A 14644-nucleotide genomic window follows, 5' to 3' on the forward strand; every position below is an offset into this window, starting at 1 on the left:
ACTGAGCAAGAGGAAATGAAACGGCAAGGATGGGCTCCCATGAGGAATTGATGTTTCCATGCTCATTTTGTTCATTTTTACTAGTGGTTTGTTTATATATTGAAATTAGTTAATCATTAAAGGATAATAAGTCGCAGGATGTTTTTAGACAAGTTTTTTTTTATAGTTTGTCCCTCACCTGTAGGGATTATGTCTCTTGAAGAAAAAGAATTATGGGCTCTTTAGTGGTAAAGAACTACTTCTGTATACAATTAGGTCAAAGCATGGATATGTAGACAATTTTCACTAATAACCCTATTCTAAAATTGGCCTCTGAATTGTGTATACATAACTCTATATAAATGCCTCATCTTCCATGGAAGTAATACTAGTTTAACTTTCAACTATGTCTTAATTTTTTTTTTTTTTTAATCCAATTCGTATGATTTAGTTAACGTGCAATTTTTGTTTAAGTTGGAAGTTTCTAATCTGTACTGTTTGGAATTTAATGAGACTTCATATAGTAGAACAAATCTACTTTGAATCTTTAGCACATATTATGAAAATACTCACCTCCCAAAGACTAAGGCTTGCTCGTTCAGTTGTCTTTTTTTAGTATTTTGGCACTAAAGAATCTGTTGTTTGAACTGCTTTGCATTGTTGTAACCTGAACTGACTATAAAATCTGATTTCTGACTTTTCAACTCTAGGAATCTCTACCACCTGTCCAGTTTGACTGGAGTAGCAGTGGCCTTACTAACCCTTTAGATGGTACGTCTCTCCGTAGAGCCTCTAGCACCAGAGCTAGAGATAAGAAAGCTACAAAGTTCAGACAAACATCTCTCTGCTGATTATTTTTTTTAAATATATACGCACACACACACACACACATATATATATATATATATAAAAAAAAAAATTATTTCTTACTCCTAACTTTGGAAATTCAGGCTTTCTTTCTGATTAACTATGCCCCTATGTGAAGTATTATGTGGTCTTAAAAATACTAAGTATTATTTTTGGATTCCTGCCGTATGCTAATGACACACAGCTGCAATATTAACACTTCCTTATGTATAACTGCAGATCATAATGGAACTCTGAATAAATGAGCATTTTAGATTGACAAGTTTTACTTCTTAAAAGTATTTTTCACCCATGAACTATCTCTTTAGATACCCTTTGAATGACAAACTTATGTGTAGTGGCTACTTCAAAGCACAATATTTTAACCAAAAACTGTTTGCAAAAGATACACTTCTTGACCTGAAAGTTTTCAGATTTACAGATATTTTATATTTCAAAAATGTGGCTTCATCTGTTATCACTTTTGCTTAACTCAAGAGCTAATTATAGCTAATATATTAAATCAGAGGTAGCTACAAACTTATTTGTATCTATAAGTGTATATAGTTACTGCATAAAAGATGTTCACCTGTTGTCTATTAAAATAGACAAGTGAATTTTGCCACCACCTCCAGTCTCAGAAATGTAAGCTTATGCAAAGGAAACAAATCAAGTTTTGAAAACTCGTTTGATTGACAGACTAGAAACCTGTAAAGACAATGACACCTGTAAGAGGAGCCTGCTAACAACAGTTAGTTCATCCTGTATGAGTTGCTCAGAAGCAGGCTAAAATAAACTAAATCTCTTACTCTGTTGGTGTTGCTTCACAGTGTTGTTCCAGAGCACGTAGGATATAACAATTTGGATAGCAATATCATGGTGCTGAAGGAAAGCCTGGATGGACCCTTTTGCTGTTGTCTGGTGTCTTATTACTTCAGTCAAATCATCATGCTTTCTTTTTAACAAACAACTTCTTTAAAATGTATCTTGGTTTGATTTCTGTTTTAGTACTAAAGGGGAACAGTATAGTTTACCAGTAAGGAACTGGATGTAATAGTGGCATTTGTTACCTTGTGTTTACATTGTTTTAAGATAAAGGTAATTAATCACTTAAAGATGATGAATGAAACTTGCTAGTTTTTTGGTTCTTTGCTATTTGGGGACCTGCTAAGTCTTCCTGGTGAAAGAATGACTTTCAATTTCAAGGAGGGGAGAAAAAGCCCATTATAGTCTAATAACCAATCGACCTATATATTGTTTCCCTTTAACTGGTCGCATCTTTCTCTCTGGGTCTTGCTGGTTCTCTTTCATTTTTAGACTGAAATAAATATTTCTATTTTAAAGTTACTAGTGTTGATTTCCTTGCTGCATTGTACATGAGGAAATGTGCACTGAATTAAGTTGTTAACGTTTTAGAAGGTACAAACTAATACTGTAAGCATTGTTTTCATGTCAATTTTTAAATTGTGTACTGAGTACTAATTATAACTTGCATGTTCAAGTGTGTGTCTTACCCCTTTTTACACATAAACCCCTCCCTTGGCTTACCTTCTATATGGCTGCCTACCAACACGGTCACTGAATTTCAAGCTAGTGGAGGTTCCACTCTTCTGAACCTTGATTTCTTTGGGCCCGTGGATGACAGTAGCTCTAGCAGCACCACCACAATCCCAGGTCAGCAGAGTGTTAAAACCACAACTGTAATATTATAACAGCTTACTAAAAGCATGAGCACATCACTTGACTTTCCTATAAACAAGGAGCAATTTTACATTGTGTTTCTCTGAAATGTCTTTCTGCTGCATTTTTCTTTCAATCTGTGTTCTGTTTTCTGACGTTTTGTATCAAGTGCGAAGTATTTAAAAGGTACTGTCAGCTCTGTATTGTCACATGTTGAATGAATGGCTCTTACGCTCTTGCAAAAAGGATGTTAAAACACTTGTTTCAAATGAGAAATTTTTGAAAGTTAACATTTCTAAGTACTTGAGAATAATTGGAAAATGTAGAGGCGACTATTCCAAAAAAACCAAGGTGTTCCCACTTTTATTTAATAATTCTATAGTTTGGAGACACTTGTTCATGCTATTTGGAAGTGGTGTGTGAATATAAAGCTATGGGGCTTAATACATCCCAACCCACCTGGTATTTGCTGCTACAAGGGAGCTGTAATTCTTTTCTTTGTGAAACTGCTCATGTTAGTGATATGGTGAAAAAAGTGTTTTAACAGCATTCATCATAGAAAACAAGGATAGTTGCATGTTTGTGCAGTATTAGAAGTTTATGTATGTTAATTAGAAAACTAAATCTCTTTATCTGCAGTTTACTCTTGAAAAGGAGACGAAAATACCACTTTTTCCTTTCAATAACATATGAAAGTAATTGAATTCCTTTATCATATGGTTTTGACATGCTTTGCGTATTTTGTGTGAGCTTGTGAAAACCTACACTCTGAATAAATTTCTGCAGGAATTTCAGGGAACATCTCGGGGATTAATTCCTGTGCGTAGGTTAAGTAGATAAGATAAATATCTTTTCAGTACAGTGCCTGACTACAATTAGGAAGCAATGACATTCCCTTCCCTAATAGGAAGGGTTCTTCTCCTCTTTGTGGTTTTGATTGGGGGGGGGGGGGGGGGGCGCGGAGGAAGGGAAATCTCTTTGAAAATTTGATTTCTTATTTATTGTGTTTTTAGTTTTTTTAAGAAAAAACCCTACTTTTTAATTTTGGAATGCGATCGTTAAAGGCCACTTTATGGCACTGCATTCCAAATGTACTTCTGTTCCACCCTTGGGAAATGTCATTATCAGATGAAAGATCACAGGTTCGCCTTGAAAGCGGTAGGTAGCAAAGTGAGGATGCGTGAGTCTTACAGATGGGTTATAAAATCCTTTTAGAAGTGTGCAAGTTTATCAACATAGTAGCAAATCCTCAGTACCCAGTACCTGTATCCTGCTACTGCTCATACAGTCGGGTGCATTCTTGTATCCTGCTGTTGTGCTCACTTGAAGTGATTGTGTAAGAGTTGCTCTGTTTTATTTTATTGCACTTTTTTGTTTCATCGAGTACAGGTATGACCACCTTTTCTGGTATGCTATATAGTGCTTGTTTTTGTGTTTAGTTTTTGCTTTTCTTTCTTCCTGACTTGTTTCTGGGAAAGTCATTTGTTCCTTGGCTTGCAGCTCGTGTGTTTGTGTGTGTGTTTAGGAGCTTTGTGCGGGGTTCATTTGGCTAACTTTCCTCAAATATCTCATTAAGGTTTTGCAGTGCTTTCCTTAGCTATTCTCTGATCATTTGAATAAAATGGAGAATATGCAACTCTAATAAAAAATAAAGTGAGCTTTTTAATTACTGTAATTGAAAGACAAATTATTAGGTCTTTTGGCTTCAAGAAGAAACTTTATCAGTAGTAGAAGTTCATTCTTTCTCTGAAGACCTCAGTTTTACTTGTTCTAGATCCATATTATATTCTTCACAGTCTGACCTTATCAGTAGCCCAAACAACTTTTTATAAAACGTTTCATTCTAAGTCATTATCAGGGAGTGGCTCAGTTCTTGTATGTTCTGCCAGATTTAGCATGTTATTTTATTTTATTTTTGTTGATAATTTAATAAATGTAGCTGAGTTAAAGGGTATCTCTAACAGAACCATAAATTGAGCATTGGCATAAATCACATTCCAGTGAAAATGAATTCAGGACCTTAAATGTGGATATCTAAATGATGTAACATATAAGGTTGCATTTTTATGTTTGTTGCGGAGTTGCATGTCAAAGGACTCCTTGTTTCCATTAGTTTCACAATTTGTACCTTAATGGGATTTCACAGGCTTCTGCAAGTCAAAGTGTATTTCTTCAAGTCGTCTTCTCCCTGTTTGAAAGTGGATATCCTATGGAATAGTTGGGCTTTTTCCTATTTCCAAGTTCTGTAAACATCTGACTGAAAAAAAAAAAAACATCCATGGTATACTGGTCTCAGTACAGTACGTCTTTCCATGTTGTGCTTGAAACTGGATGCAACTTAATTTTGTGAATCCAGAGGAAAAACGTGGGCTGAAGGGGAACTGATTATTTTCTAATGAAGCCCTATTAAATGAAGCAATTTTTTTCCCCTCTGCAGCTTAACCAGACTATATTCTTAATTTCACTTTTTGATTGGCTTAGCTTCCTAACAGTGAAGGAGTATTTAACTTGTGCAGCAATGATGAATGGTCAGGACGCTGCTTGGGAAGAGTTCATGCAAAGCACACATGAGGATTATTAACCTCATCTGTTTGCATATGCAGCCTTGAATTACTGGGTGGAAAAGGAAGGACAATAGGCACAGGGATTTTTCTGATTTGTTAACTTCTTGGTATGGAATACACCTGAAAATGTCTTGAACCAAGCAAGTAGACTGGGTGCAGTCATCAACATGTCAAGTTAAAAATACTGCTTTTTATATTAGGTAGCTACATGGTACTGTCGTGTCCAAGTATTTGCAACGTTTGTTCTGCTGTAGTGTGAAATGCTTCTGTATTTTCCAAACCTGCTGACATCCATGTTGCACTTGCTTAGAATGCAGGAGTCTGTAAAGCAAGATACTTCTGTAATCTTTGGGTACAAAAATTTTACACTATTTCTGAAAAATATCTGTAGTTGTGGATGAAGTATATGTGAACTTCACTTAAACCCATGAAGCATAAAATAGTTGAAACTGTAACTAGAGGAATATCACCAATTTACAATGCTTTTGAGGAACAAGATGTGTTTTAACAGTCTTTCCTCTTAATATATTTTAATCATTCTAATTTCTAGAGGCTTTTAAAAAAAAATTCTGGAGATAATACCTAGAAATTCTAGAGCTAATACACTTCCTACTGAGAAACAGTGCTCAGTATTACGCAGGCAGAATTTCACCCGTATCTGTGATTTTTCTTGATGAAGTTTCCATTGTTTGCATCGTTTTCGAAATGACCTCTGCTGCTAAAATTTGAAATTCATTTGCAAAGTAAATGATGTCAGAATTCAGCATCTGACCTCAGATATCTGAAACTAAGAAATCAAGGCTGAAACATCCAGATATTTGGTGCTTTATAAATACTTGAAAGATGAAAAGGGAGCCCAGACCAAAAGTTTTGGTTGCATTTTAAATAGTATTATGTAACTTTTCTAGTGCCATTCCACTTGTAGGTATTATAAACACTGGTTTTCTTTACTTTGAAGAAGCTTTTAAGCAAACCACTTATAAGAAACAAGATATTAAACTCATTAAACTACGCGCCAATGTAGTATGTAATTTCTCATTAAAGAGCTGGTCACTGTTAACGTGCAACTTTCTTTTAATAGAAACAATTGAGCTGAAACTATTTTAAGCAATCAGTTTTACACAGCTGTCATTCTTACAGGTGTAACCAAATTTTTGAATATTTACTCTCAGACTGAGACCTCGTATGCCAGCCTTAATCCAATGTGTGTGTTTTCTTGTGGTGCAGCTGTAAAAGCTACTGTGAAGAGGGTGGGGAGAGGACTTTGTTTTAGAAACACAGACATGTGTTCCGTCAGGTTCTTTTTCATGTATCTTGAAACTTTAAACAATTCAGATGTTTACAGAAAACAGTTTGTAGCAAGTTGGTCTGTAGCTAATTATGGATATATTTGCCTGCCAACCATCACTGATTATCATTTTATACTCTAAGGTGTGGATCCAGAGTTGTATGAATTGACAACCTCAAAACTGGAAACTTCCAATACAAGCAACAGAGTGACGGATGCATTTGCAAGACTCATGTCCACAGTAGAGAAGGCAAGCACATCCACAAGGTAAATAATGCTTAAGGCTTATTTTTAACGCTAAGGATGGCTCAGAATGTGAGGAGGGAATGGGTGTGCCATTTGAGGTCAGAAGTTCTTGAATGGAGAGAAGGTTTACGTTTAAGATGTAAATGAAAGTCGCATGTTACAAATATGAAATTCACAGTACTGTAGTTCATATTTCAAATTATCACAGAACTCTAAAATAAACTGGGAAGCAGTTTGTGAGCTGACAAAAAAGACATCAGGGCACAAGTTTAAAAGCTATAGCTAAAATCTGAATTGGTGGAGACCTGAATGAAAAAAAAATAGTTTCTGAGAATGGAAGGATAAACTGAACTAAACTGAATGTAACTCAGGCTGCTAGGATTTTGACAGAAGACCTTTTTAATCTCCTTTACTTAATTCACAGGTATGGAAAGTTCTGCAAGTAAATGATAAAGCTGACTTTATTATAAGTGATGTTTGTCCCTTTTCATGTAATTCTGGTGCCTGGCAAGACCCCACTGAAACATGAGGTCCACTTCTTCTCATTACAAGCCATTTCTTAAGGAATAAGCATATAGTTTGTGTGGTTGGTCTAGGGTGACCTTTCTGCTCTGTGGATCTCATGTGAAGTTCTTCTAGATGCATTTTTTTTCTGTAGGTAGAGTCTATATACAGGCTTCAGATGTCAAATGTCTTCCTCAGAATCTGGCCCGTTTAATGGGGCCAAAATACTGTCTCCATTTATAAGCTTATATCCTTTTGGATTTATTTTTTGAATTTGTATGTTAGCAGTAGGATGCTAGACTGGCTTAGCGTGTAATTAATGGCTGTGCCTATTAAAGAGTCAGAGTGACACGATAGAATGAATGTTCCTATTGTTGAGGAAATGCCTGCTTCTTTTATAGATGTTTATAAATATAGTTACATTTCCAATAATAAACAGTAACATGTCCTTGCTCTGAGTAAGTTTTAGAATTTATTCAACCCTCTGAAACTAAACAGATGTGTTTCTATGGAGCGTAGCACTTAAGGAGGCTTGGCTGAAGAAAAGAATTGCCAAGTATGTAGTGATTTGTGATGATTGGGGATGCTAGGCTTTCTTAAAATAGCTAAAACTGGAATTTGCAAGAGCTCTTTTGAAACATGTTCTTTCACTGGGGAAACTATCTTGGTAGTTTTCCGGCAGTGCAAATGTTCAAAGTTAATACTGAATAAAAAAAAAAAAATTAACAGACCATGAAATTTCAGCTGAGAACCAGTAGAGGGAACTCCACACCTCAATGCAGACTTGAATGCCTGAAGCTTTACGCTCTTTCTGAAAATACACTAGTGAGAAAGTTTGACTTTCACTAATTGGAAAACCTAGTTACAGTTGAAATATTTTTTTTTTAATCTATTCAATGTCTAATTAAAAAGTAACCACAAACTCACAGCAGGCCATACAAAATCCAAATGTATATCTGTTATCTTCTTTATATCTGTTCATAAATTTGTGCCTGCTTACTTGGCAGACCTTGGAGAAGTCTGCATTTTATATACAAATGAGAAGATACGTCTGCTTTGCTCAAAAGAGTGTTCACCTTTGTTTTCCTGTATTGTTGTTTTTTGGACATGGGTGTTTTTAATGCTTCTACTGTTGCTCTTTAAAGTTTTGATTTGCTCTGGTAAAGGTCTTAATCCAGGTATCAAAGTTCTTCCCCCAGTCTTGAGCCTGTTGCATAGTGATGTGAAGACATTCTGGTTCCTGTGCTATAGGAATATAGTAGGCTGTAGGGAGAGGCTGGGGACCTTAGACTTAACTGTTGAGTTCAGATACACATAGATTAGCTGTTTTAAAGCAGCTGTTTTCAGTATGAAATAAATTTTAGAAGTGTTCTGTTAACTCTGAATTTTAAAAATTCCAAATGTTTTTTTCCCCCTTTTGCTATTTCCTGCTTTTTGAGGGGAAAAAAAGTCTGTTTTTCTATTTTTCGAGGTGGAAGCTTTCATAGATATGAGAGGGCCTCAGCAGTATGCCAAATACCCTGCAGTGGTGTGAGCGCTCTTTTTTTTAACACAATTGTGTGTGTGTGTTTTCTGAAATGTGTATTCTTTGTAACAAATTGGAGCCTTGAAAATAGAAGTGACTGGATACAGCCAGCTCATCAAAGCTGACATTCGTGCACTAGCCTGGGAGTGCAGATCATTAGCCACCCCTGATAACTGATCAGGGCACGATGTAGCCACACCACTCTGAGGGCAACTTCAGTTGCTTTAAAACTATCCCTTATTTGTCTGTAATTTGTCTGAACTCAGAATCTTTGAGGGTAAAGCTTCGAGTGAAAATGTCATCGTTCTACTGTAGGAGGCCATGTGAAGAGTTGTATTTGTTTGAACTAGCTCCATCTTTTGCTTGCTAACTGGCAGCTGCAAACCAGTTTCTCAGAAAGCAAACGTTGGGAGTGGAGAGGAAGAAAGCTAACCAAATTTCCCAGCTTGGGTATGAAACCTTAAAGGTAGCTTAAGTGGTGAAGGTCAGTGATCCAGTACAGCGTTCCGCTTGAGACTCTGCAGTCTTGCCTAATTCTGTAGAACTGGCAGAGATCAAAGTTTATCTGCTGTCTCTTTGAAGGAAAGCAGAGTGCTGATACCTTTCCAAGAAATGGCTGAAAACCTGATTTAAACTGTAAATATCCCTTGTGGGCAGTGTTGGAGGGAGCAGGCTAACTCTTAATTAGAGTAACTTTTTAAAGTGCATTTCTTTAATCAACTCATTGCTTTTAGAGCCTGGGGTTTTTTGGTACTATCCGCATAACTCTTTGCCAACATAGGAGATGACTGAAGTCCTGAAAGATTGAGTGCTGCAGGAAAAGGTTGGAATATAAACCAGAACAGTTGGGTGTAATTGATGCATATACAAGGCATTCCATATTTCTTGCTAAATTTTCTCCCAGGAACTTTCCTGCCTGTCAGTCTGGCTAATTTCTTGCAGCTTGGTGTACACATACCTTTTTAAAAGAAAAGCTCATGCCAGCAGGTAGAGGGATTGGCATAATTGTTTGGGGAAAGATATTCCCTCTGTCTGGAGTATGTTGGGAGGAAATGTAGTGTAGCATAAGAGAAGTGATGAATGGGGCAAGGCGTTCTGCAGAAGGCAGGTCCAAAACCTGAAAGAGGCAGGACCCTGCTTTGAGCCAGGACCAGGTCCTTTCATGTTTTAGAAATTACAATTCTATTTCCAAAGCAGGTAAAAGTAGTACAGCTGTCACTCGCAGTCTGCTCATTCGAGTGTCAGTTCTGTGAGCTGAGGTAGGTAGAAATTAAGTATGCATGAGCAGGAGAAGCTCTGCAACGGCCCCTCATGGACCAGGGAAGCAAGCAAGAAGGAAAGCAGGAAAAACAAGAGAAGCTTTTGACTATGGCAACATCTTTAGCGAAATCTGTGACTGAAATTAATGCAGCTTACATGGTTATTTCTCCTGCTCTCATCAAAACGGTCTTCATCTCCCCACACAGTTATTAGGCAATGTGGTAAGTCTTAAGGGTCGAAACAGCCTGCAGTGATGATGGCGCTTTGTCTTTTAAGTTTAGAGACGAGTGAGCAATTCTTTAGGGTTGGCTCAGTGATATTTGCTACCAAAGGTGCTGGCTGTCCGTTATCCAGGAAGGGCACGTGCAGTGTCCAGTTTCAGTGTCTTCGGGAGGAACCTGTGCCCCTCTATAGCAGAATGGAGACACTAGTCACTCCCCTTCCCCTCTGCGCTGGGATGACTTTAAAAAGCGTTGAGCCTCATTAGCGGGTGGTTGTACCTATACCTGTAGCTTGGTCACAGTTAAATAATTTTTACTGTACAAGTGTGTTAGCCTTTTCTCCATCAGGTACTGTTTACAGAGCACATTAAGTAGACAATTATAGGACAGGGCCTCCAAGCTGGGAAGGGAGCACCTGAGTGTGCTCACTGGTGCGCGCGTTCTGCGGTGGCGTTGCAGACACGGACTAGTATACAAGAGCCGTAGCATCATCCTGTGATAAAGGTCCTCCGTATGCCACTGAACAAAACGCAGTGCTGCCTCTGGGACCCAGCAGTGCCATTCCTTAGCATGACACAGTGGAGCAGAGGAAGAAAAGGCATATAAATAGCAAAGAGCGTGTGAGCCCCATCTTGGTGCCTGGTGACAATTGCAGGAACTCCTTTTAATGCAGATCTCCGAATCAGCCCTCTTCCTTTGGCTTCCTCTGTCAAACACTCCTTTGTTAGCTGTGACTGTAAGTCCTTCATCGCCAGGAGTTTGTACCTTTAAGAGGCTTGTGGTAAGTGATTACTAATAGTGGCACCAGATACTGATAACACAGTGGTGGGTGACAACCGCATTTCAACAGCTCAGAGATAGTCCCCTTCGAGTGCAAACAGAGCTGCCTGTGAAGTTGTTAGAGAAGGAGGCACATATTGGCTCTCTGCTTCTTTCTTCAGTAAATCCAGCACACAGCTTTGTTTATCCTCCAGAATTTGGTAATCTGCCTAGTCAGTGGCTCATGAAATTCCACTGCAGCAGAGAAAAGAAAAATACTGCTATTCTCATGGAGGAAAGTCAGATTTAGCGTCTAGGCTGCCTCATCTAGAGATCTTTCATCAAGTGGAGATTTCAAGTAACAAACAAAAGTGATAGGTCAGTGTCAACACGATGAGCAGCAATGTCAAGGATGAGTTTGAATCCAGCATTTTTTTTTCTTCCTCCCTCTGTCTCTCTCTCTTTTTTTCTTTCTTTCTTCTCCCCTAGCCAGGAAATTCTGAGACTGCTGCTGAAGCAAAACACATAGCCCCTTGCTTTTTCCTGATTTCTGGTCAGCTGAGGGAGCAATCCTGATGGGTGCTGACAAAAAGATACAAGCACATGCTACTTTTTGATCAGAGTGGTGATTGTCCTGTCGTGGGTTCAATTTAAAGCCTATAACTAAAATAGGAAGTGAAACTTCTGAAACGTTCTGGAGTGAGGCAGTTTATTTGGTTCAAGCCTTTTGTCTCAGCTTTTTGCCCCAAAGGAGGAGAAGCTTATTTAGCTAGAATTTCTAATATCATTGCAGAGGGTGGCAAATGCCTTTTCGGACCTGGAATAATTGGTGGAATATGCAGTTTTTTCTGGTAAGAGCCACCATTCTTCAAGACAAGCTATGAGTATGAAAAGTATGGGTGCTTAGGGGTCTTCCATAACAGTCTGAGCCAGACTTCATTTTATTTAAGAAATATGAGTTTCTTGCATAATAGTGCAAACCAAGGGACATGGGATTCAGACATCTTTTGTTCATTTGTGTTCAGTAATTCCTTTAGAGGATGCGAAAGGAAAAGTAAATAGCGATTCCCAAACTGGTGAGTGTTTCATTTCGGCTACCCATACTACTGCACTTCCAAGCAAATAACTGCAAGTTGTGAGCCGCTTCTTGCTGATGATGAGACCTCGGGGGGGAAAAAAGGGCTTATGGATCATGGTGTAGAGCAGTATGGTGTATAATCTAAGTCAGGTCGTATTAGAAATGCGATGCAAGTACCGTCCCTTTTATTTTAAAGGTATTAAGTTAGGCACCACTTAATGTCCTTTCAAGGTGTTTCCATGCTATAGTGAAAGATTATAAAGGACTTGGGTATTTTAGAACTCATGCTTCTGTTGTCTTACTCTCTTCAAGTGAGTAGTCCCAGAACGGTACAGTGGATCTTGCAGGGCGGAGGAATTAACATTTGAATAGGAAATCATTTTTCACTCATTGCAACAATATTCAGGAGCACTTTGCTGATTTTCCATGTTAACATTTTGTTGGTAGGCAGGTAGGTATTATAACTTTTAAATAGCTTCAAATAGCTTACAGAAGTGCCTGTCAATGGGAGACAAACTGACAGAACCTTGCTGCCATCAGTGATTCTTTCAGCGATCCAAAGGATGTCAGGTACTGGATTACAGCACTTTTTTCTTTTCTTCTCAACAGGAAGCCTAAAAAGGAAGAACATCTTAGTGAAGAGGCTGCCAAGGTGATTTCTAGCCTTCCTGACTTAACTTTCATGCATGCCAAGGTGTTGATGTTCCCAGCCACATTAACACCTTCAACAAGCTGCCAAGAAAAGGTAGACTAAAGTGATGTGAATTGGACATTTTCTATTGATTTCTTTTTTCTTCCCTCTGTGGGTCATAAAAAGCAATCTTGCTTTAATCAAAAAATAAAGTTCAGATGATTTGTTGGTAAGCAGCACTAGAAAGGTATACATAGTAATGTATATTTATTTACATACTGGAGTCCTAAATTTATATTAGAGAAAAATGTAAATAATTGGGGGTGAATCTTTTTGAAGATCTATTCTTTTTGTTGTGCTGGGGTGTATACATTTACGTCTTTGTGAAATACACTGGTGGTGTCCTTCTTACAAAACTTTAAAAAGTTTAAAAAAAACAAAACAAAACAAAACAAAACCTAGAAATGCATAATGAAAACTTCAGTCTTCACAATCTGTGAAGTCTCCTTTAAAGGTTTTCACATTGCATTGAGCATCTTTTTCTTGCATATATTAAAACAATTGTTGCTAAAAAACAAACAAACAAGAGGTTACATTGTCCCTTTGTGGATTTTCAGTTATTGTTGTTTCTTTAAAATCCAATCATTTCTTTTCTGTTCTAACAACCTTAAGGTGTGTTTCTCTTCTCCTCCTCCTCCTCCTCCTCTTCCCTCTTCCCCCTTCCCCCTCTCCCTGGTTCATTGGTTGGCTGATCAGTTTTTGTGTTCTTAAACTTCAACAGTATGGCTCGGTCACTATATAGCCTTCTGAAAGGTATGTTGTCAGTAACTCCTCGTTCCAGTTGTGGATCACTGTCTAAGCACTTGATTTCTGGAGCTATTAGAAGGTTGTCTGCATTCAATCAGTTTGATTTGGAAAAGAAGGACCAAAACTATATGAATGTCTTACAATGAAATTTACCTGTTAAAATTTTTGTTTTGTTGTACCACTATTCCTATGTTTGATTTTGCACAGTGTAAAATGACATAATCATAGATTGCTATGGTTTTAGGCTGTATATACAGTAAAAACTATGGGTTGTAAATGTTTGGGGAAATTCCTATGGAAAAAAGAGAGCTATGTAGAAGAACCTCTAAAAAGGTCAATGTGCATGCCCAAGGTCTTTTGAGATTTAAGTGTGTAAATTTCCTTTTAGCTTACACAAAATAAAATAATTTAAAAGATATATATATATATGCATATAGTCTGCTATCTTTTTGTAAGGAATGTATAGGTAAGTCATGTTGCCGTTGACGGTAAAATTGATGCGCTCTAACTGTAGAACCTTCTAATTGATGTTGCACAGTCCCGCAAAACTCACCTATCTGGATCCTGCGCAAGGAGAAGCCAGACTTCTCTTCAATTGCCCTGTCTCTTTGAATGTGTTGTGATGTAGTCTTTTATTTCTGCCTCTAACTTGCCTTCTGGGGTTATAGGCTCAAGACACATTGATGTTTTGGGTTAGTGATTTCTTCAAAGTAATTGGCCATACTGAACTGTTAAAAACGCACACGGGTCTCACGCTCACAGGTGGAGGTGAGAAAGGATAACTGGTTTTGCCTATTTCCCTGCGAGAACTAAAAATGTTAATGTAGCATACATTTGAATTTCCTAATATGTTAGTTTGCACTGTAGCTCTTCCAGCAACATCTCTTCAGAGGATATGGGTGGACTGTGTGCAGAGTAGACTGTCTGCAGGTAAGGCGCGCTCTGAGTGCTGATGTTTCTTCAGGGTGCTTTGCATGAGCATAGACTCTCCATGTCTAACCTTAACTGTGTGCACAGCTATTTAAGCGTTCAGTAGTCACCACGAGTTCCTCAGGTAAGATCTAGTTTTGACAAATCTCCAGTGCGATTCTTAGCTCTTCTTTGAATTCTTCGTTGTCTGTAAGCACTTGGGCCAGCAAAGTTAAGAGTTTGAGGTTGATATCGTTAGCTGATAAGCTGAAATGTTGTCCTAGCAAAATACGCTTTCCTTTTAGGCGATCCTCTTGAAATATGCTCGAGATTAGTGCTGCTGTTCC

At 37.9% G+C, this 14644-nt stretch overlaps 1 protein-coding gene across 6 annotated transcripts in view; it reads left to right on the forward strand.

The window, feature by feature from the left end:
* The window catches only part of AFTPH (aftiphilin), a 49825-nt gene extending 36021 nt beyond the window's left edge, over positions 1 to 13804 (forward strand). For 3 of the 6 annotated variants that reach the window (XM_068940647.1, XM_068940649.1, XM_068940648.1), the window contains exons 7-10: positions 690 to 750; positions 2416 to 2499; positions 6501 to 6624; positions 12560 to 13804. In XM_068940647.1, coding sequence (XP_068796748.1) covers positions 690 to 750; positions 2416 to 2499; positions 6501 to 6624; positions 12560 to 12704 — 414 coding nt within the window. In that variant the 3' untranslated portion in view covers positions 12705 to 13804. The remainder of the gene's footprint in view (positions 1 to 689; positions 751 to 2415; positions 2500 to 6500; positions 6625 to 12559) is intronic. The other 3 variants (XR_011140579.1, XR_011140580.1, XM_068940651.1) reach the window with 2 other exon arrangements.
* The last annotated feature ends 840 nt before the right edge of the window (positions 13805 to 14644 follow it).

Source organism: Struthio camelus, chromosome 3, assembly GCF_040807025.1.
Source record: "Struthio camelus isolate bStrCam1 chromosome 3, bStrCam1.hap1, whole genome shotgun sequence".
In the NCBI taxonomy this organism is placed as follows: domain Eukaryota; kingdom Metazoa; phylum Chordata; class Aves; order Struthioniformes; family Struthionidae; genus Struthio; species Struthio camelus.